Source organism: Hemiscyllium ocellatum, chromosome 4, assembly GCF_020745735.1.
Source record: "Hemiscyllium ocellatum isolate sHemOce1 chromosome 4, sHemOce1.pat.X.cur, whole genome shotgun sequence".
Classification (NCBI taxonomy): Eukaryota; Metazoa; Chordata; class Chondrichthyes; order Orectolobiformes; family Hemiscylliidae; genus Hemiscyllium; species Hemiscyllium ocellatum.
The window spans coordinates 143,709,667-143,731,062 of record NC_083404.1 but is presented as its reverse complement, the minus strand read 5'-3'; the positions used below and the strand labels follow the sequence as shown (position 1 = coordinate 143,731,062).

General features: G+C 47.5%; 1 protein-coding gene across 1 annotated transcript in view; it reads right to left on the bottom strand.

The window, feature by feature from the left end:
* sspo (SCO-spondin) overlaps nt 1–21,396 on the bottom strand; it is a 538,757-nt gene that overhangs the window by 313,401 nt on the left and 203,960 nt on the right. The window contains exons 43-44 of the mRNA XM_060824077.1: nt 20,190–20,259; nt 11,282–11,402 (exon numbers count right to left, since the gene is read on the bottom strand). Coding sequence (XP_060680060.1) covers nt 11,282–11,402; nt 20,190–20,259 — 191 coding nt within the window. The remainder of the gene's footprint in view (nt 1–11,281; nt 11,403–20,189; nt 20,260–21,396) is intronic.

The following is a 21,396-nucleotide window of genomic DNA, read 5'->3' as shown; positions in this document are numbered from 1 at the left end:
CAGCAGTGCTAACCACTGTGCCACCGTGCCACCCACGGTGTTCGTCTTCAGCAAATCGGTTAATGGTGCCAATTCTAGTCTCCCTGATACTGGAAGGATATTGTGAAACTTGAAAGGGCTCAGAAAAGCTTGACAAGGATGTTGTCAGGGTTGGAGGGTTTGAGATATACAGAGAGGCTGAACAGGCTGGGGCTGTTTTCCCTGGAGCGTCGGAGGCTGAGGGGTGACCTTATAGAGGTTTGTAAAATCATGAGGGGCATGGATAGGATAAATAGACAAGGTCTTTTCCCTGGGGTCGGGGAGTCCAGAGCTAGGTTTAAGATATAAAGGCAATGCTTTCACACAGGGTGTTACGTGTATGGAATGAGCTGCCAGAGGAAGTGGTGGAGACTGGTACAATTGCAACATTTTAAAGGCATTTGGATGGGTATATGAATAGGAAGGTTTAGAGGGATATGGGCCAGGTGCTGGAAGTGGGATAAGATTAATTTAGGATATCTGGTTGACATGGGCGGGTTGGACAGAAGGGTCTGTTTCCATGCTGTACCTCACCATGACTCTATAATATTGATTGTCAGTTAACTGCCAGGAAATATTTGGATTTTAAACAAGGCAAGTTCACTCTGATTGGTCAGAGCATTATCCAGAAAAATGAGCAAATGACAGTCACCAGTTCTGGAAAAAAGGTCACTGAAACTGAAACTTTAACCCTTTCCCTCTCCACAAATAATGCCAGTCTTACTGAGTTTCTCTAGCTATTGCTGATTTTGTTTCAACATTTGCAGTTCAAAAAAGTGTGGCTGACAGAGAATCTGCAGGAGTGAGTATAGTAGGTTCTTTCTTGATTATATGTTTTTGGAGATCAGTCTCTTGATTAAACTTAAAATATAAGTCATAGCTATTAATTTAACCTGGGGCAGTGTTTGTAGAGGAATAAGACGGTGTTATTTTCTGGGTCTGTAGATTGTGAAGGAGCAAAAATGGCCTTTGCAGTGATATGTGCTTCTTGTCAGATGTGGGAGTTTAAAGAAAGTTTAAGGGATACTGCGGATTACATCTGCCATAAATGCTGTAGGATGCGAATCTTATCAGATCGAGTGGATCAGTTGGAGAGACAGATAGAAGCGATGAGGAATTTGCAACAGCAACAGTGTGTGATGGATGGCAGCTATAGGAAGGGGGGAAAGTCTCAGATGCAGTCACATAGATGGGTTAACTCCAGGAAGGGTAGGCAGCTAGGGCAGGAGTCTTTTGTGGCTATACCCATTTCAAACAGGTATGCTGTTTGGAAAATGTAGGGGGGTGATGGATTCTCAGGGGAACGTAACACGAACAACCAAGTTTCTGGTATTGAGTTTGGCTCTAATGCAATGAGGGGTATGTCGGCTTCCAAGAGATCAATTGCTTTAGGGGATTCTGTAGTCTCAGGTACAGACAGACGTTTCTGTGGCCAGCAGAGAAAAAGCAGAATGGTGTGTTGTTTCCCTGGTGCCAGGATCAAGGATGTCTCAGAGAGGGGCAGAATGTTCTCACGGGGGAGAGGGGCCAGCAAGAGGTCATTGCTGAAAATGTGTTGCTGGTTAAAACACAGCAGGTCAGGCAGCATCCAAGGAACAGGAAATTCGACGTTTCGGGCCAGAGCCCTTCATCAGGAATGAGGAGAGTGTGCCAGGCAGGCTAAGATAAAAGGTAGGGAGGAGGGACTTGGGGGAGGGGCGATGGAGATGTGATAGGTGGAAGGAGGTCAAGGTGAGGGTGATAGGCTGGAGTGGGGTGGGGGCGGAGAGGTCAGGAAGAAGATTGCAGGTTAGGAAGGCGGTGCTGAGTTGAGCGAACCGACTGAGACAAGGTGGGGGGAGGGGAAATGAGGAAACTGGAGAAGGAGGTCATTGTCCACATTGGAAACAACAACATAGGAAGGGAAAAGGTGGAGATTACGAAGGGAGATAACAGAGAGTTAGGCAGAAATTTAAAAAGGAGGTCCTCATGGGTATTAATATCTGGATTACTCCCAGTGCTACGAGCTAGTGAGGGCAGGAATAGGAGGATAGAGCAGATGAATGCATGGCTGAGGAGCTGGTGTTTGGGAGAAGGATTCACCTTTTTGGATCATTGGAATCTTTTTTGGGGTAGAAGTGACCTGTACAAGGAGGACGGATTGCACCTAAATTGGAAGGGGACTAATATACTGGCAGGGAAATTTGCTAGAACTGCTTGGGAGGATTTAAACTCGTAAGGTGGTGGGGGGGGGGAGGTGGTGGGACCCAGGGAGATAGTGAGAAAAGAGATCAATCTGAGCTGGGTACAACTGAGAACAGAAGTGAGTCAGACAGTCAGGGCAGGCAGGGTCAAGGTAGGAATAATAAATTAAACTGCATTTATTTCAATGTAAGGGGCCTAACAGGGAAGGCAGATGAACTCAGGACATGGTCAGGAACATGGGACTGGGATATCATAGCAATTACAGAAACATGGCTCAGGGATGGGCAGGACTGGCAGCTTAATGTTCCAGGATACAAATGCTACAGGAAGGATAGAGAGGGAGGCAAGAGAGGAGGGGGAGTGGCATTTTTGATAAGGGATAGCATTACAGCTGTGCTGAGGGAGGATATTCCCGGAAATACATCCAGGGAAGGTATTTCGGTGGAACTGAGAAATAAGAAAGGGATGATCACCTTATTGGGATTGTATTATAGACCCCTGAATAGTCAGAGGGAAATTGAGAAACAAACTAGTAAGGAGATCTCAGCTATCTGTAAGAATAATAGGGTGGTTATGGTATGGGATTTTAACTTTCCAAACATCGATTGGGACTGCTATAGTGTTAAAGGTTTAGAGGAATTTCTTACGCGTGTATGAGACAATTTTCTGATTCAGTATGTGGATGTACCTACTAGAGAAGGTGCAAAACTTGACCTACTCTTGGGAAATAAGGCAGGGCAGGTGACTGAGGTGTCAGTGGGGGAGCACTTTGGGGCCAGCGACTATAATTCTATTTGTTTTAAAATAGTGATGGAAAAGGATAGACCAGATCTAAAAGTTGAAGTTCTAAATTAGAGAAAAGCCAATTTTGATAGTATTAGGCAAGAACTTTTGAAAGCTGATTGGAGGCAGATGTTCGCAGGTAAAGGGACGGCTGGAAAATGGGAAGCCTTCAGAAATGAGATAACAAGAATCCAGAGAAAGTATATTCCTGTCAGGGTGAAAGGGAAGGCTGGTAGGTATAGGGAATGCTGGATGACCAAAGAAATTGAGGGTTTGGTTAAGAAAAAGAAGGAAGCATATGTCAGGTATAGACAGGATAGATCGAGTGAACCCTGAGAAGAGTATAAAGAAAGTAGGAGTATACTTCAGAAGGAAACCAGGAGGGCAAAACGGGGACATGAGATAGCTTTGGCAAATAGAATTAAGAAGAATCCAAAGGGTTTTTACAAATATATTAAGGGCAAAAGGGTAACTAGGGAGAGAATAGGGCCCCTCAAAGATCAGCAAGGTGACCTTTGTGAGGAGCCACAGAAAATGAGGGAGATACTAAATGAATATTTTGCATCAGTATTTACTGTGGAAAAGGATATGGAAAATAGAGACTGTTGGGAAATAGATGGTGACATCTTGCAAAATGTCCATATTACAGAGGAGGAAGTGCTGGATGTCTTGAAATGGTTAAAGGTGGATAAATCCCCAGGACCTGATCAGGTGTACCCGAGAACTCTGTGGGAAGCTAGAGAAGTGATTGCTGGGCCTTTTGCTGAGATATTTGTATCATCGATAGTCACAGGTGAGGTGCCGGAAGACTGGAGGTTGGCTAACGTGGTGCCACTGTTTAAGAAGGGCGGTAAGGACAAGCCAGGGAACTATAGACCGGTGAGCCAGACCTTGATGGTGGGCAAGTTGTTGGAGGGAACCCTGAGGGACAGGATGTACATAGTTTGGGAGAAGATTTGTAGCTCGGGTGCTCGTTGTTGTGGTTCTGTTCGCCGAGCTGGGAATTTGTGTTGCAGACGTTTCGTCCCCTGTCTAGGTGACATCCTCAGTGCTTGGGAGCCTCCTGTGAAGCGCTTCTGTGATGTTTCAGAACTGGCTCAAAGGTAGAAGACAGAGGGTGGTGGTGGAGGGTTGTTTTTCAGACTGGAGGCCTGTGACCAGTGGAGTGCCACAAGGATCAGTGCTGGGCCCTCTACTTTTTGTCATTTACAGAAATGATTTCAATGCGAGCATAAGAGGTACAGTTAGTAAGTTTGCAGATGACACCAAAGTGGACAGCGAAGAGGGTTATCTCAGATTACAACAGAATCTTGATCAGATGGGCCATTGGGCTGAGAAGTGGCAGATGGAGTTTAATTCAGATAAATGCGAGGTGCTGCATTCTGGGAAAGCAAATCTTAGCAAGACTTATACACTTAATGGTAAGGTCCTAGGGAGTGTTGCTGAACAAAGAGACCTTGGAGTGCAGGTTCATAGCTCCTTGAAAGTGGAGTCACAGGTAGATAGGATAGTGAAGAAGGCGTTTGGTATGCTTTCCTTTATTGGTCAGAGTATTGAGTACAGGAGTTGGGAGGTCATGTTGCGGCTGTACAGGACATTGGTTAGGCCACTGTTGGAATATTGCGTGCAATTCTGGTCTCCTTCCTATCGGAAAGATGTTGTGAAACTTTAAAGGGTTCAGAAAAGATTTACAAGGATGTTGCCAGGATTGGAGGATTTGAGCTACAGGGAGAGGCTGAACAGGCTGGGGCTGTTTTCCCTGGAGCCTTGGAGGCTGAGGGGTGACCTTATAGAGGTTTACAAAGTTCTGAGGGGCATGGATCGGATAAATAGACAAAGTCTTTTCCCTGGGGTCAGGGAGTCCAGACCTAGCGGGCATAGGCTTAGGGTGAGAGGGGAAAGATATAAAAGAGACCTAAGGGGCAACATATTCACACAGAGGGTGGTACGTGTATGAAATTAGCTGCCAGAGGAAGTGGTGGAGGCTGATACAATTGCAACATTTAAGAGGCATTTGGATGGTTTTTATGAATAGGAAGGGTTTGGAGGGATATGGGCCTAGACTGGGTTGGGATAAATGGTTGGCATGGATGGGTTGGACTGAAGGGTCTGTTTCCATGCTGTACATCTCTGTGACTGTATTTGCGTTTCTATGTTTAATTATGAAATAGCTGTAACTTTTATACTCAGTTGGACTTCTTGTATCTGTCAGCAGAGGGCACTGTTGTTTAACACATGCAGTGCACCAGCCGGTGATCGATCCCCACCCAAATGATCAGGTCTGAGCTCTGCTGTCCTGCAACATCCAGTCACAAATGGTGATGGACAATTAAACAATGGATTGGAGGAGGAGGCTCCACAAATATCCCCAGCCTCAATGATGGAAGAGCGCAGCAGAGTGCAAAAGATAAGGATGAAGATTGCACAGCTGGTTGCACTACCAAGAATCTTACCATTAGCCCAGTACTCTCTATTCCTGTTACTCCATCTAAAGTGGATCACCTCACACTTTTCCACATTACACTCCATTTACCACCTCTCAGCCCAGCTCTGCAGCTTATCTATGTCCCTCTGTAACCCACAACATCCTTCAGCACTATCCACAACTCCACCAACCTTAGTGTCATCCATCAATTTACTAACCCTTCCTGCTACATGCTCATCCAGGTCATTTATATAAAAAACAAACAGCAGTGGACCAAAAACAGATCCTTGTGTTACATCACTAATAACTGAACTCCAGGATGAACATTTCCCAACAACCACCACACTCTGTCTTCTGACAGAGAATTGCCCAGGTGTGTCCTGTACATAAAAAGTAGGACAAATCCAACCCGGCTAATTACTGCCCCATCAGTCTCCTCTCGATCCTCAGTAACGTGATGGAAGGGGTCAGTAACAGGGCTATCAAGCAGCAGCCGCTCAGAAACAACCTGCTCAGTGACACCCAGATCCTGACCTCATTCCAGCCTTGAGTCAAACATGAACAGAAGACCTGAAACCCAGAGGGGAGGGGAGAGGGACAGCCCTTTGATATCAAGGCTGCACTCAACCGAGTGTGGCATCAAGGAGCCCCAAGCAAAACTGGAATCAGTGGGTATCAGGGGGCACACTCTCCACTGGTTAGAGTCAGACCTGGCACACAGGAAGATGGTTGGTGTTGTTGGAGGTCAGTCATCTCAGTTCCAGGACACCTCTGCAGGAGTCCCTCAGGGGAGTGTCCCAGGCCCAACCACCTTCAGCTGCTTCATCAATGACCTTCCCTCCATCAGAAGGTCAGAAATGGGAATGTTCGCCGATGATTCAGCACCATTCACAACTCCTCAGACACTGAAACAGTCCGTGTTCAAATGCAGCAAGTTCTGGACAATATCCAGGCTTGGGCTGACACGTGACAAGTAACATTCCCCACACACAACTGCCAGATAATGGCCATCACCAATAAGAGACAATCTAACCGCCAACCCTTCACATTGAATGGTGTTAGTATCACTGAATCCCTCACTACCAACATCCTGGGGGTTATCATTGACCAGAAACTCAACTGGACTCACCACATAAACACAGCGGCTACAAGAGCAGGTCAGAGGCTGGGAATCCTGCAGCGAGTAACTCCCCTCCTGACTCCCCAAAGCCTGCCCACCATCCACAAGGCACTAGTCAGGAGGGTGAGGGAATATTCCCCACTTCCCTGGATGGGGGCAGCTCCAACAACACTCATTAAGCTCAACACCATCCAGGGCAAAGCAACCCACTTGATTGGCACCACATCCACAAACATCCCCTCCCTCCCCCCCACCGATGCTGAGTAACAGCAGTGTGTATCATCCCCTCCCTCCCCCACCCACACTCAGTAACAGCAGTGTGTATCATCCCCTCCCTCCCCCACCCACACTCAGTAACAGCAGTGTGTACCATCCCCTCCCTCCCCACACCCACACTCAGTAACAGCAGTGTGTACCATCCCTCCCTCCCCCACCCACACTCAGTAACAGCAGTGTGTACCGTACCCTCCCTCCCTCCACCGACACTCAGTAACAGCAGTGTGTACCATCCCCTCCCTCCCCCCACCCACACTCAGTAACAGCAGTGTGTACCGTCCCCTCCCTCCCCCCACCAACACTCAGTAACAGCAGTGTGTACCGTCCCCTCCCTCCCCCCCATCGACACTCAGTAACAACAGTGTGTACCATCCCCTCCCTCCCCCACCGACACTCAGTAACAACAGTGTGTACCATCCCCTCCCTCCCCCACCGACACTCAGTAACAGCAGTGTGTACCATCCCCTCCCTTCCCCCCCACCCACACTCAGTAACAGCAGTGTGTACCATCCCCTCCCCCCCCACCGACACTCAGTAACAGCAGTGTGTACCGTCCCCTCCCTCCCCCCACCGACACTCAGTAACAGCAGTGTGTACCGTCCCCTCCCTCCCCCACCCACACTCAGTAACAGCAGTGTGTACCGTCCCCTCCCTCCCCCACCGACACTCAGTAACAGCAGTGTGTACCATCCCCTCCCTCCCCCCACCCACACTCAGTAACAGCAGTGTGTACCGTCCCCTCCCTCCCCCCACCCACACTCAGTAACAGCAGTGTGTACCATCTACAAGATGCGCTGCAGAAACTCACCAAAGATCCTCAGACAGCACCTTCCAATATCATGACCACTTCCATCTAGAAGGACAAGGGCTGCAGATACATGGGAACACCGCCCCCTGCAGGTTCCCCTCCGAGCCCCTCACCATCCTGACTGGGAAATATAATTGCTCTGCCTTCACTGTCTCTGGGTCAGAATCCTGGAATTCCCTCCCTCAGGGACATAGAACATAGAACATAGAAGGATACAGCGCAGTACAGGCCCTTCGGCCCTCGATGTTGCGCCGACCGAGTCCTACCTAACCTATACTAGCCCAATAACTTCCAAATGCCTATCCAATGCCCGCTTAAATGAACATAAAGAAGGAGAGTTCACCACTGATACGGGCAGGGCATTCCATGAACTCACAACCCGCTGTGTGAAGAATCTACCCCTAACATCTGTCCTATACCTACCACCCCTTAATTTAAAGCTATGTCCCCTAGTAACACCTGACTCCATTAGCGGTAAAAGGTTCTTAGTATCTACCCTATCTAAACCCCTAATCATCTTATACACTTCTATCAGATCTCCCCTAAACCTTCTCTTCTCCAATGAGAACAGCCCCAAGTGCCTCAGCCTTTCCTCATACGATCTTCCTACCATTCCAGGCAACATCCTGGTAAACCTCCTCTGCACTCGTTCTAAAGCTTCCACATCCTTCCTATAGTATGGCGACCAAAACTGCACACAATACTCCAGATGAGGCCTCACCAGAGTCTTATACAACTGCAACATGACCTCAGGACTCCGGAACTCAATTCCTCTGCCAATAAAGCCCAGTACACCATATGCCTTCCTCACAGCACTATTTACCTGGGTGGCAACTTTCAGAGATCTGTGTACATAGACACCAAGATCCCTCTGCTCATCCACACTACCAAGTAGCCTACCATTAGCCCAGTAATCCATCATCTTGTTATTCCTACCAAAGTGAACGACTTCGCACTTAGCTACATTGAATTCCATTTGCCACATTTCCGCCCAGCTCTGCAACTTATCTATATCCCGCTGTAACCTACCACTTCCTTCCTCACTATCCACCACTCCACCGACTTTCGTGTCATCCGCAAACTTGCTTACCCAGCTTTCAAGTCCTTCCTCTAGATCATTTATAAAGATAACAAAAAGCAATGGTCCCAAAACAGATCCTTGTGGTACACCGCTAGTAACTGCGCTCCAAGATGAACATAATCCATCAACTACTACCCTCTGTCTCCTTCCAGCCAGCCAATTCCTAATCCAAACCTCTAATGTATCCTCAATGCCATACCTCCGAAGTTTTAGCATTAGCCTACCATGGGGAACCTTATCGAACGCCTTACTAAAATCCATATACACAACATCTACTGCTTTACCCTCATCCACTTCCATAGTCACCTTCTCAAAGAACTCAATAAGGTTTGTGAGGCACGACCTGCCCTTCACAAAACCATGCTGGCTATCCCTGATCACGTTATTCCTACCCAGATGTTCATAAATCTTATCCCTTACCATTCTCTCTAAGACTTTGCCCACCACTGAAGTCAGACTCACTGGCCTATAGTTACTAGGGCTATCCCTACTCCCTTTCTTGAACAATGGGACCACATTCGCTATCCTCCAGTCCTCTGGTACTATTCCCGTTGACAATGACGACATAAAAATCCAGGCCAATGGCTCTGCTATCTCCTCCCTAGCTTCCCATAGGATCCTGGGGTAAATGCCATCAGGCCCAGGAGACTTATCTATATTCATCCTCTCCAATATTCCCAAAACCTCTTCCCTGCATATTTCCAGGGCATCCATTCTAATTATTTGTGATTCCATATTCACATCAGCAGTGGGACATTGTGGGTCTACCCACAGCACATGGACTGCAGCGGTTCAGGAAGGCAGCTCACCCCCACCTTCTCAAGGGGCAACTAGGGACAGGGGCAGTAAATACTGGGGCCAGTCAGTGATGCCAAAGTCTCATGAGGGAATAAAAAATGTGTTGCTCAGTTTGCAGATGACACAAGGTAGAGGCACAGGTAGTAGTGTTGAGGAAGTGGGGAGGCTGCAGAAGGACTTGCACATGCTTGGGGAGTGGGCAAAGAAGTGGCAGATGGGATACAATGTGGGAAATATGAGGTTATCCACTTTGATCAGAAGAATAGAGGCATAGACTGTTTTCTAAGCTGGGAGGGAAAGGCTTCAAAAATCTGAAGCACTAAGGAGCCCTAGTTCAGGACTGTCTCAAGGTTAACATGCAGGGTCAGTTGACGGTTGGGAAGGCAAATGCAATGTGAGCATTCATTTCAAGAGGGCTCTCAAACAAGAGCAGTGATTTACTGCTAAGGCTGTATAACGCTCTGGTCAGACCACACTTGGAATATTGTGAGCAGTGTTGGGCCTGTATCAAAGGTATGCTGGTGTTGGAGGGCGTCCTGAGGAGGGTTACAAGAATGATCCTGGGGGTGAAGGGGCCTGTCACATGAGAGATGGTTGAGGACTCGAGGTCTGCACTCAGTGGAGGTTAGGAGAATGAGGGGGGATCTGACTGAAACGTAGAGAATACTCACAGGCCTGGATAGAGTGGGTGTGGAGACTAGGGCCTGGGAATACAGCCTCACAGTGAAGGACAACCCTTTAGACTGAGACAAGGAGGAAGTTCTTCAGGAAGAAGGTGGTAAATTTGTGGAACATGTTACTACAGAGAGCTGTGCAATATATTTAAGACAGAGATAGATAAGTTCTTGATTGGTTAGAGGGTCAAGGGTTACAGGGAGAAGACAGGAAAATGAGGTTGAGAAATGTATCAGCTGTGATTGAATGGTGGAGCATACCCAATGGGCTGAAACGCTAATTCTGTTCCTATATCTTGTGGTCTTACGGAATTATCCAGGCTGCTTTAAAATTTAAATAAAGCTTGGCAGTTAACTGCCAGTCATCATTAACTGCTGCATTGCGCATGGTAAAGCTTCTATCAATTGGGTTCCACTTGTAAAATAATTGGATCTCTGCTTTCATACATGATAAACATCGCTTTTCACTTGACTTGGTATTTTTGTGAAACGTCCTCATGATGAAGGTAAGATGAAACATTTTGATGAAATGTGACTTCACACAGAAATGCTCAGGTTCTGTGTCACCAAATGTCCTTTGTCTGGTCCAAGGTACCCCTTACTGGGACCTTTGGGGTGGGGGGGGTGTGGAGCAGTTAATTTGTCCCCTACCCTCCAGGGTGTGGTTACACACTCCCTGTTGTACAGGCGTCTGGGATAGTTCCTGCTGTCCTTGAGTGGGGTGTGGGGGCAGGGGGAGGTGGTGGGGGGGGGGTGGTGAGGGGATGGGGAGGTGGGGTGGGAGGCATGGGGAGGGAGGGTTGGGGAGGAGGGAGTGGGGTAAGGGAGGGTCTGGCTTTGTTAAAGCCGAGGCAAGGCGAAGGGGAGGGGAACTGAAAATGTGTTGCTGGTTAAAGCACAGCAGGTTAGGCAGCATCCAAGGAACAGGAAATTCGACGTTTCGGGCCAGGAAGGGCTCTGATGAAGGGCTCTGGCCCGAAACGTCGAATTTCCTGTTCCTTGGATGCTGCCTAAGCTGCTGTGCTTTAACCAGCAACACATTTTCAGCTCTGATCTCCAGCATCTGCAGACCTCACTTTTTACTCGAAGGGGAGGGGAGGGCAACGTTACTCACATGTTGGGGATGATGTTGAGCCGGCCAGCGTCAGGGGGGTTACTCTCCCGGTGAGATGAGGCACTTATCTGTTGGTATCGAATCCGACCGTCCTCCAACCCCAGAGGCTGGCTGCATGGACCTAGGGAGAGACCAGAGACACTGTGACTGGAGGGGCCCAGACAAAAGGAGGGGTGGGGAGGGAATGGGTGTGGTGGAGGTGAGTGAAGGGAAGGGGGGCAGGGAGGGAGAGAGGGGAAGGGGTGGGAGGGAGGAGCATAGAAACAGGCCCTTCAGCCCATCATATTTATGCCAACCAACAACACCAAAGTACACTAATCCCATTTACTTGCACTTGGTCCACAACCCACTGTGCCTTGGGCTTGGAAACACTTATCAGGACCTGATCAGGTGTACCCGAGAACTCTGTGGGAAGCTAGAGAAGTGATTGCTGGACCTCTTGCTGAGATATTTGTATCATCGATAGTCACAGGGGAACTGTGGAGCTATGAGGGAGGAGCTGGCCAAAGTTCAATGGTGCAATACCTTAGCAGGGATGACCGTGGAGGAACAATGGCAGATATTTCTGGGCATAATGCAGAAGTTGCAAGATCAGTTCATTTCAAAAAGGAAGAAAGATCCCAGGAGGGGGCTTGGGCGGCCGTGGCTGACGAGGGAAGTTAAGAAACATATAAAGACAAAAGGAAAAAAGTATAACATAGCAAAGGTAAGTGGGAAATCGGAGGACTGGAAAGTTTTTAAAGAACAACAGAGGATCACTAAAAAGGTAATACACAAAGAAAAAATAATGTCCGAAGGTAAACTGGCCAAAAATATAAAGGAGGATAGTAAAGGCTTTTTTAGATATGTGAAAAGAAAAAAAATGGTTAAGACTAAAATTGGGCCCTTGAAGACAGAAACAGGGAACAAAGAAATGGCAGAAGAATTGAATTCGTACTTCCGATCTGTGTTCACTGGGGAAGACACAAGCAATCTCCCTGAGGTAACAGTGGCTGAAGGACCTGAACTTATGGGAATTTATATTTGCCAGGATTTGGTGTTGGAGAGACTGTTAGGTCTGAAGGTTGATAAGTCCCTAGGACCTGATGGTCTACATCCCAGGGTACTGAAGGAGGTGGCTCGAGAAATCGTGGATGTATTGGTGATCATTAGTGATTCTATAGATTCAGGATCAGTTCCTGCAGATTGGAGGGTGGCTAATGTTATACCACTTTTTAAGAAAGGTGGGAGAGAGAAAGCAGGAAATTATAGACCAGTTAGTCTGACCTCAGTGGTGGGAAAGGTGCTGGAGTCTATTATAAAGGATGAGATTACGGCACATCTGGATAGTAGTAACAGGAAAGGACAGAGTCATGGATTTATGAAGGGGAAATCACGCTTGACTAATCTTCTGGAATTTTTTGCGGATGTAATTCTGAAGATAGACAAGGGAGATCTAGTAGATGTAGTGTACCTGGACTTTCAGAAAGCCTTTGATAAAGTCCCACGTAGGAGGTTGGTGAGCAAAATTAAGGCCCATGGTATTGGGGGCAAAATACTAACTTGGATTGAAAGTTGGTTGGCTGTTAGGAAACAAAGAGTAGTGATAAATGGCTCCATTTCGGAATGGCAGGCAGAGACCAGTGGGGTACCGCAGGGATCAGTACTGGGACCACAGCTTTTTACAATATATGTTAATGATGTAGATGAAGGTATTAAAAGTAATATTAGCAAAATTTGCTGATGATACTAAGCTGGGTGGCAGGGTGAAATGTGAGGAGGATGTTAGGAGAATACAGGGTGACCTGGACAGGTTAGGTGAGTGGATGGATGCATGGCAGATGCAGTTTAATGTGGATAAATGTGCAGTTATCCACTTTGGTGGCAAGAACAGGAAGGCAGATTACTACCTCAATGGAGTCAATTTAGGTAAAGGGGCAGTACAGAGAGATCTGGGTGTTCTTGTACATCAGTCAATGAAGGTAAGCATGCAGGTACAGCAGGTAGTGAAGAAGGCTTATAGCATGCTGGCCTTCATAACAAGAGGGATTGAGTATAGAAGCAAAGAGGTTCTTCTGCAGCTGTACAGGGCCCTGGTGAGGCCACACCTGGAGTACTGTGTGCAGTTCTGGTCTCCAAATTTGAGGAAAGACATTCTGGCTATTGAGGGAGTGCAGCGTAGGTTCACGAGGTCAATTCCTGGAATGGCGGGACTACCTTACACTGAAAGACTGAAGCGACTGGGCTTGTATACCCTTGAGTTTAGAAGACTGAGAGGGGATCTGATTGAGACGTATAAGATTATTAAAGCATTGGACACTTTGGAGGCAGGAAACATGTTTCCGCTGATGGGTGAGTGCCGAACCAGAGGACACAGCTTAAAAATAAGGGGTAGACCACTTAGAACAGAGTTGAGGAGAAACTTCTTCACCCAGAGAGTGGTGGCTGTGTGGAATGCTCTGCCCCAGAGGGCAGTGGAGGCCCAGTCTCTGGATTCATTTAAGAAAGAGTTGGATAGAGCTCTCAAGGATAGTGGAATCAAGGGTTATGGGGATAAGGCAGGAACAGGATACTGATTAAGTATGATCAGCCATGATCATATTGAATGGTGGTGCAGACTCAAAGGGCAGAATGGCCCACTCCTGCACCTATTGTCTATTGTCATAAGTCATGTTAACATTGTAGAAGGCATTGGTTCGGCCGCATTTAGAATACTGTGTACAGTTCTGGGTGCCACATTCCCAAAAGGATGTGGACACTTTGGAGAGGGTGCAGAGAAGGTTTACGAGGATGTTGCCTGGTATGGAAGGTGCTAGCTATGAAGGGAGATCGAGTTGTTCGGTTTATTTTCATTAGAAAAAAGGAGTTTGAGAGGGGACCTGATTGAGGTTTACAAAATCATGAAGGGTATAGACAGGTTAGATAGAGATGACCTTTTTCCCAGGGTGAGGGATTCAATAACGAGAGGTCACGCTTTCAAGGTGAGAGGTGGAAAGTTTAAGGGGGGATATATGCAGCAAGTACTTCACACAGAGGGGGGTGTGTGTCTGGAACGCGTTGCCAGCAGAGGTGGTAGAGGCAGGCACGGTAGATTCATTTAAGATGCGTCTGGACAGATGCATGAGTAGGTGGGGAGCAGAGGGATACAGATGCTTAGGAATTGACCGACAGGTTTAGACAGTGGATTTGGATCAGCTCAGGCTTGGAGGGCCGAAGGGCCTGTCCTGGGCTGTAAATTTTCTTTGTTCTTTGTTCTCTTTGATTGAATATTTTGAGGAAGTAACAAAGAGGATTGATGAGGGCAGAGCAGTAGATGTGATCTATATGGACTTCAGTAAGGCATTCGACAAGGTTCCCCATGGGAGACTGGTGAGCAAGGTTAGGTCTCATGGAATACAGGGAGAACTAGCCATTTGGATACAGAACTGGCTCAAAGGTAGAAGACAGAGGGTGGTGGTGGAGGGTTGTTTTTCAGACTGGAGGCCTGTGACCAGTGGAGTGCCACAAGGATCGGTGCTGGGTCCTCTACTTTTTGTCATTTACAGAAATGATTTGGATGTGAGCATAAGAGGTAATGTTAGTAAGTTTGCAGATGACACCAAAATTGGAGGTGTAGTGGACAGCGAAGAGGGTTACCTCAGATTACAACAGGATCTTGACCAGATGGGCCAATGGGCTGAGAAGTGGCAGATGGAGTTTAGATTAGATTACTTACAGTGTGGAAACAGGCCCTTCGGCCCAACAAGTCCACACTGACCCGCCGAAGCACAACCCACCCATACCCCTACATTTACCCCTTACCTAACACTACGGGCAATTTAGCATGGCCAATTCACCTAACCCGCACATTTTTGGACTGTGGGAGGAAACCGGAGCACCCGGAGGAAACCCACGCAGACACGGGGAGAACGTGCAAACTCCACACAGTCAGTCGCCTGAGTTGGGAACTGAACCCGGGTCTCAGGCGCTGTGAGGCAGCAGTGCTAACCACTGTGCCACCGTGCCACCCACAATTTAATTCAGATAAATGCGAGGTACTGCATTTTGGGAAAACAAATCTTAGCAGGACTTATACACTTGATGGTAGGTCCTGAGGAGTGTTGCTGAACAAAGAGACCTTGGAGTGCAGGTTCATAGCTCCTTGAAAGTGGAGTCACAGGTAGATAGGATAGTGAAGAAGGTATTTGGTATGCTTTCCTTTATTGGCCAGAGTATTGAGTACAGGATTTGGGAGGTCATGTTGCGGCTGTACAGGACATTGGTTAGGCCACTGCTGGAATATTGCGTGCAATTCTGGTCTCCTTCCTATCGGAAAGATGTTGTGAAACTTGAAAGGGTTCAGAAAAGATTTACAAGGATGTTGCCAGGGTTGGAGGGTTTGTGCTATAGGGAGAGGCTGAACAGTCTGGGGCTGTTTTCCCTGGAGCGTTGGAGGCTGAGGGGTGACCTTATAGAGGTTTACAAAATCATGAGGGTCATGGATAGGGTAAATAGACAACGTCTTTTCCCTGGGGTCGCGGAGTCCAGAACTAGAGGGCATAGGTTTAGGGTGAGAGGGGAAAGATATAAAAGAGACTTAAGTGGCAACATTTTCACGCAGAGGGTGGTACGTGTATGGAATGAATTGCCAAAGGAAGTGGTGGAGGCTGGTACAATTACAACATTTAAAAGGCATTTGGATGGGTATACGAATCGGAGGGAGGTAGTTGTCGAGGGAGGGAGCAATGATTTACTAAAGAAGTTGAAGCTCTTGTCACGAGGAAGAAGAAGGCTTATGTGAGGGTGAGGGGTGAAGGCACAGTTAGAGGGCTTGAGAGTTATATGTTAGCCAGAAAAGATTGAAAGAGAGGGCTAAGAACAGCCAGAAGGGGACACGAGAAGTTGTTGGTGGATAGGATCAAGGAAAACCCTCAGGCCTTCTATCGGTATATCAGGAATAAAAGAATGACAAGAGTAAGATTAGGGCTAATCAAAGATAGTGGTGGGAAGTTATGTGTGGGAACCTGAGGACATAGGGGAAGCGTTTAATGAGTCTTTTTGTCAGTATTCACTTTGGAAAAGGGCAATGTTAGTGAGAATACGGGAGATACAGGCTACAGGATTAGATGGGGTTGAGGTTGACAAAGAGGAGGCTTCAGCAATTTTGGAAGATCTGAAAACAGATAAGACCCAGGGACCAGATGGGATTTATCCTCGGATTCTCTGGGCAGCCAGAGAGGAGATCGCAGAGCCTTTGGCTTTGATCTTTATGTCATCATTGTCAACAGGAATAGTGCCAGAAGGCTGGAGGATAGCAAATGTTGTTCCTTGTTTAAGAAGGGGAGTAGTGACAACCCTGGTAATTATAGACCAGGGAGTCTCACTTCAGTTGTTGGTAAAGTGTTGCAAAAGGTTATAAGAGATAGGATTTATAATCATCTGGAAATTAATAATTTGATTAGGGATAGTCAGCACGGTTTTGTGAAGGGTAAGTCGTGCCTCACAAACCTTACTGAGTTCTTTGAGAAGGTGCCCAAACAGGTGGATGAGGGTAAAGTGGTTGATGTGGTGTATGTGGATTTTAATAAGGGTGTTTGATAAAGTTCCACACGGGAGGCTATTGCGCAGAATTTCAGGATTGAAGGTGATTTAGCAGTTTAGATCAGAAGCCATGAGGTCATGCTGAAGCTGTACAGGGCACTGGTGCGGCCGCACCTGGAGTATTGTGTCCAGTTCTGGGCACCGTGTTATAGGAAGGATGTGGAAGCTTTGGAAAGGGTGCAGAGGAGATTTACTAGGATGTTGCCTGGTATGGAGGGGAGGGCTTACGAGGAAAGGCTGAGGGACTTGAGGCTGTTTTCATTAGAGAGAAGGTTGGGAGGTGACTTAATTGAGACATATAAGATAATCAGAGGGCTAGATAGGGTGGACAGGGAGAACCTTTCTCCTCAGATGGTGACGGCTAAAACAAGGGGACATGGCTTTAAATTGAGGGGTGACAGATTGAGAATAGATATCGGAGTAGCTTCTTTACTCAGAGAGTAGTAGGGGCATGGAACGGCCTGTCTGCAACAGTGCATCTGCAACTCACCGATGTTAAGGGCATTTAAATGGGCACTGGACATACATATGGATAGGAGTGAGAGAGGCAGGGTAGTTGTCATGAGGGACTTCAACTTTCCAAATACTGACTGGGATCACTACAGTACGTGTACTATAGATGGGTCAGTTTTTGTCCAGTGTGTGCAGGAGGGCTTCCTGACACAGTATGTAGAGAGGCCTACAAGGGGCGAAGCCACTTTAGATTTAGTACTGGGTAACGAGCCTGGCCAGGTGTTAGATTTGAAAGTAGGTGAGCACTTTGGTGACAGTGATCACAATTCTGTCAGGTTTACTTTAGTGATGAAAAGGAATAGGTGTACTCCACCGAGCAAGAGTTACAGCTGGGGCAAGGGAAATTACGATGCAATTAGGAAAGATTTAGGAAGTGTAGAATGGGGAAGGAAACTGCAGGGGATGAGCACATTAAAAATGTGGAGCTTATTCAAGGAAAAGCTCCTGTGTGTCCTAGCTAAGTATGTACCTGTCAGGCAGGGAGGAAGATATAGAACACGTGAGCTGTGGTTTACGAAGGAGGTGAAATCCCTGGTCAAGAAGAAGAAGGCTATGTTAGGACAAAATATGAAAACTCAATTAGGGCACTTGAGGGTTACAAGGAAGTCAGGAAAGACCTAAAAAGAGAGTTCAGAAGAGCCAGGAGGAGACGTGAGAAGTTGTTGGCGGATAGGATCAGGGTTAACCCTAAGGCTTTCCATAGGTATGTCAGGAATAAAAGAATGATGAGAGTTAAATTAGGGCCAATCAAGGATAATCGTGGGAAGTTGTGTGTGGAGTCAGAGGAGATAGGGGAAGCACTAAATAAATATTTTTGAACCGTGTTCACGATAGAAAATAAAAATGTTGGCGAGGAAGATACAGAGATACTTGCATCTAGACTAGAAGAGATTGAGGTTCACAAGGAAGAGGTATTAGAAATACTGCAGAGTGTGAAAATAGACAAGTCCCCTGGGCCGGATGGGATCTATCCTAGGATCCTCTGGGAAGCCAGGGAAGAGATTGCCGAGCCTTTGGCATTGAGCTTCAAATCATCATTGTCTCCAGGAATAGTGCCTAAGACTGGAGGATAGCAAATGTGGTTCCCTTGTTCAAAAAGGGTAGTAGAGACAACCCTGGTAATTACAGACCAGAGAGTCTCACTTCAGTTATTGGTAAAGTGTTGGAAAAGGTTATGAGAGATAGGATTTATAACCATCTAGAAAAGAATAATCTGATCAGGGACAGTCAGCACGGTTTTGTGAAGGGTAGATCATGCCGAACGAATCTTACTGAGTTTTTTGACAAAGTGACCAAACAGGTAGATGAGAGTAAACCGGTTGATGTGGTGTATATGGATTTCAGCAAGGCATTTGATAAGGTTCCCCACAGTAGGCTATTATACAAAATGCGGAGGAATGGGATTTTGGGAGACGTAGCAGTTTGGATCAGTAATTGGCTTGCTGAAAGAAAACAGAGGGTTGTAGTTGATGGAACATGTTCATCTTGGAGGCGGACAACACTAAGGTCGGTGGAGTTGTGGATAGTGACGAAGGATGTAGTAGGTTGCAGAGAGACATAGATAGGATGCAGAGCTGGGCTGAGAGGTGGCAAATGGAGATTAATGCAGACAAGTGTGAGGTGATTCACTTTGGTCGGAGCAACCGGAATGCAAAGTACTGGGCTAATGGTAAGATTCTTGGTAGTGTAGATGAGCAGAGAGATCTCGGTGTCCAGGAACATAGATCCCTGAAAGTTGCCACCCAGATTAACAGGGTTGTCAAGAAGGTATACAGTGTTTTAGCTTTTATTAATAGAGGGATTGAGTTCCGGAGCAGGTTATGCTGCAGCTGTACAAAACTCTGGTGCGGCTGCACTTGGAGTATTGTGTACAGTTCTGGTCACCACATTATAAGAAGGATGTGGAAGCTTTGGAAAGGGTGCAGAGGAGATTTACTAGGATATTGCCTGGTATGGAGGTATGGAGGGAAGATCTTACGAGGAAAGGCTGAGGGACTTGAGGCTGTTTTTATTGGAGAGAAGAAGGTTGAGAGGTGACTTAATACAGACATAAAAGCTAATCAGAGGGTTAGATAGGGTGGACACGGAGAGCCTTTTTCCAAGTATGGTAACGACAAACACGAGGGGACACAACTTTAAATTGAGGGGTGATAGATATAGGACAGATGTCAGAGGTAGTTTCTTTACTCAGAGAGTAGTAAGGGTATGGAATGCTCTGCCTGCAACAATAGTAGATTCGCTAACTTTAAGTGCATTTAAGTCGTCATTGGACAGGCATATGGACGTACATGGAATAGTGTAGGTTAGATGAGCTTCAGATTAGTATGACAGGTCGGCGCAACAACGAGGGCTGAAGGGCCTGGACTGCGCTGTAATGTTCTATGTTCTCTGAATAGGAAGGGTTTAGAGTAATACGGGCCGGGTGCTGGCAAATAGGACTAGATTGGGTTGGGATATCGGGTCAGCATGGATGAGTTGGACCGAAGGGTCTGTTTCCATGCTGCTCTTCCGTATGACTCTCTGACCAATGTTTTACAAAGCTGTAACGAGACTTTTCTCTCTCCGATATTCCATGCTCTAGATAATAACGACTAGCATCCCACTCTCTCTACCTGTGCTGACATCTTCAGGGATCTATGGAGTTGTAAACCACAGTCCCTTTGTTCCAGAGGGGAGGGAGGGAGGGGAGAGGGAGGGGGACAGACAGAAGAGTGAGGCAAAGAGGGAGGGAGGGATGAGGCTGGAGGAGAGAGAGAAGAGGAAAGGACAGTAGAGAAGGGGAGGGGCGAAAGGACGGGTAGCAGGTTGGTCACATGGGTTTGAGAGAGAGGGGTACCTTTTGGATGAGGTTGAGCGAGTGAAATTGTCAATGTGGGAAATCCAGGAGGTTCAGTCACAGACTCCACCTGGGAAGAGAGAACAGTGCCAGCAAAAACGAGTAAAGAGTTAACAAACATGGAGCTCCCTCAGACCGAGGGGTGTGTGTGTGTGTGTGTGTGTGTGTGTGTGTGTGTGTGTGTGTGTGTGTGTGTGTGTGTGCGCGTGTGTGTGTGTGGTCTGTGTGCGCGGGCGTGAGTGTCAGTGTTGGGGCAGGTGTCTGTGTCTGTGTGCGTGCACGTGCGTGTGTGTTTGTCAATGTGGGGGCGTGTGTGTGTGTCAGCGTTGGGGCAGGTGTGTGTGTGTGTGTGTGTGTCAGTGTTGGGGCAGGTGTGAGTGTGTCAGTGTTTGGGCAGGTGTGTGTGTGTCAGTGTTGGTGTGTGTGTGTCAGTGTTGGGGTGGGTGTGTGTGCGTCAGTGTTGGGGTGTGTCAGTGTTGGGGTGTGAGTGTGTGTGTGTGAGTGGGCGTGTGTGTGTGTGTGTGTGTGTGTGTATGTGTCAGTGTTGGGGCGGGTGTGTGTATGTCAGTGTTTGGGTGTGTGTGTGTGTGTATGTGTGTCTGTGTGTCAGTGTTGGGGCGGGTGTGTGTGTGTGTCAGTGTTGGGGCGGGTATGTGTCAGTGATGGGACGGTTGAGTGTGTCAGTGTTTGGTGGGTGTGTCTGAGAGGGTTGGGGCGGATGTGTGTCAGTGTTGGGGCGGGGGTGTGTGTGTGTGTGTCAGTGTTTGGATGGTGTGTGTGTGTGTGTCAGCATTGGAGCAGGGGTGTGTGTGTGTCAGTGTTGGGGTAGGTGGGTGTGTGTGTCAATGTTGGGGTGTGTGTATGTGTGTGTGTCAGTGTTTGGGCGGGGGTGTGTTCGTGTGTCAGTTTTGGAGCGGGGGTGTGTGTGTGTCAGTTTTGGGGTGTGTTTGTGTGTGTGTGTGTGTGTCAGCATTGGGGCAGATGTGTGTGTGTGTGTGTGTCAGTGTTGGGGCGGGTGTGTGTGTGTCAGTGTTGGGGCGGGTATGTGTCAGTGATGGGACGGTTGAGTGTGTCAGTGTTTGGTGGGTGTGTCTGAGAGGGTTGGGGCGGATGTGTGTCAGTGTTGGGGCGGGGGTGTGTGTGTGTGTGTCAGTGTTTGGATGGTGTGTGTGTGTGTGTCAGCATTGGAGCAGGGGTGTGTGTGTGT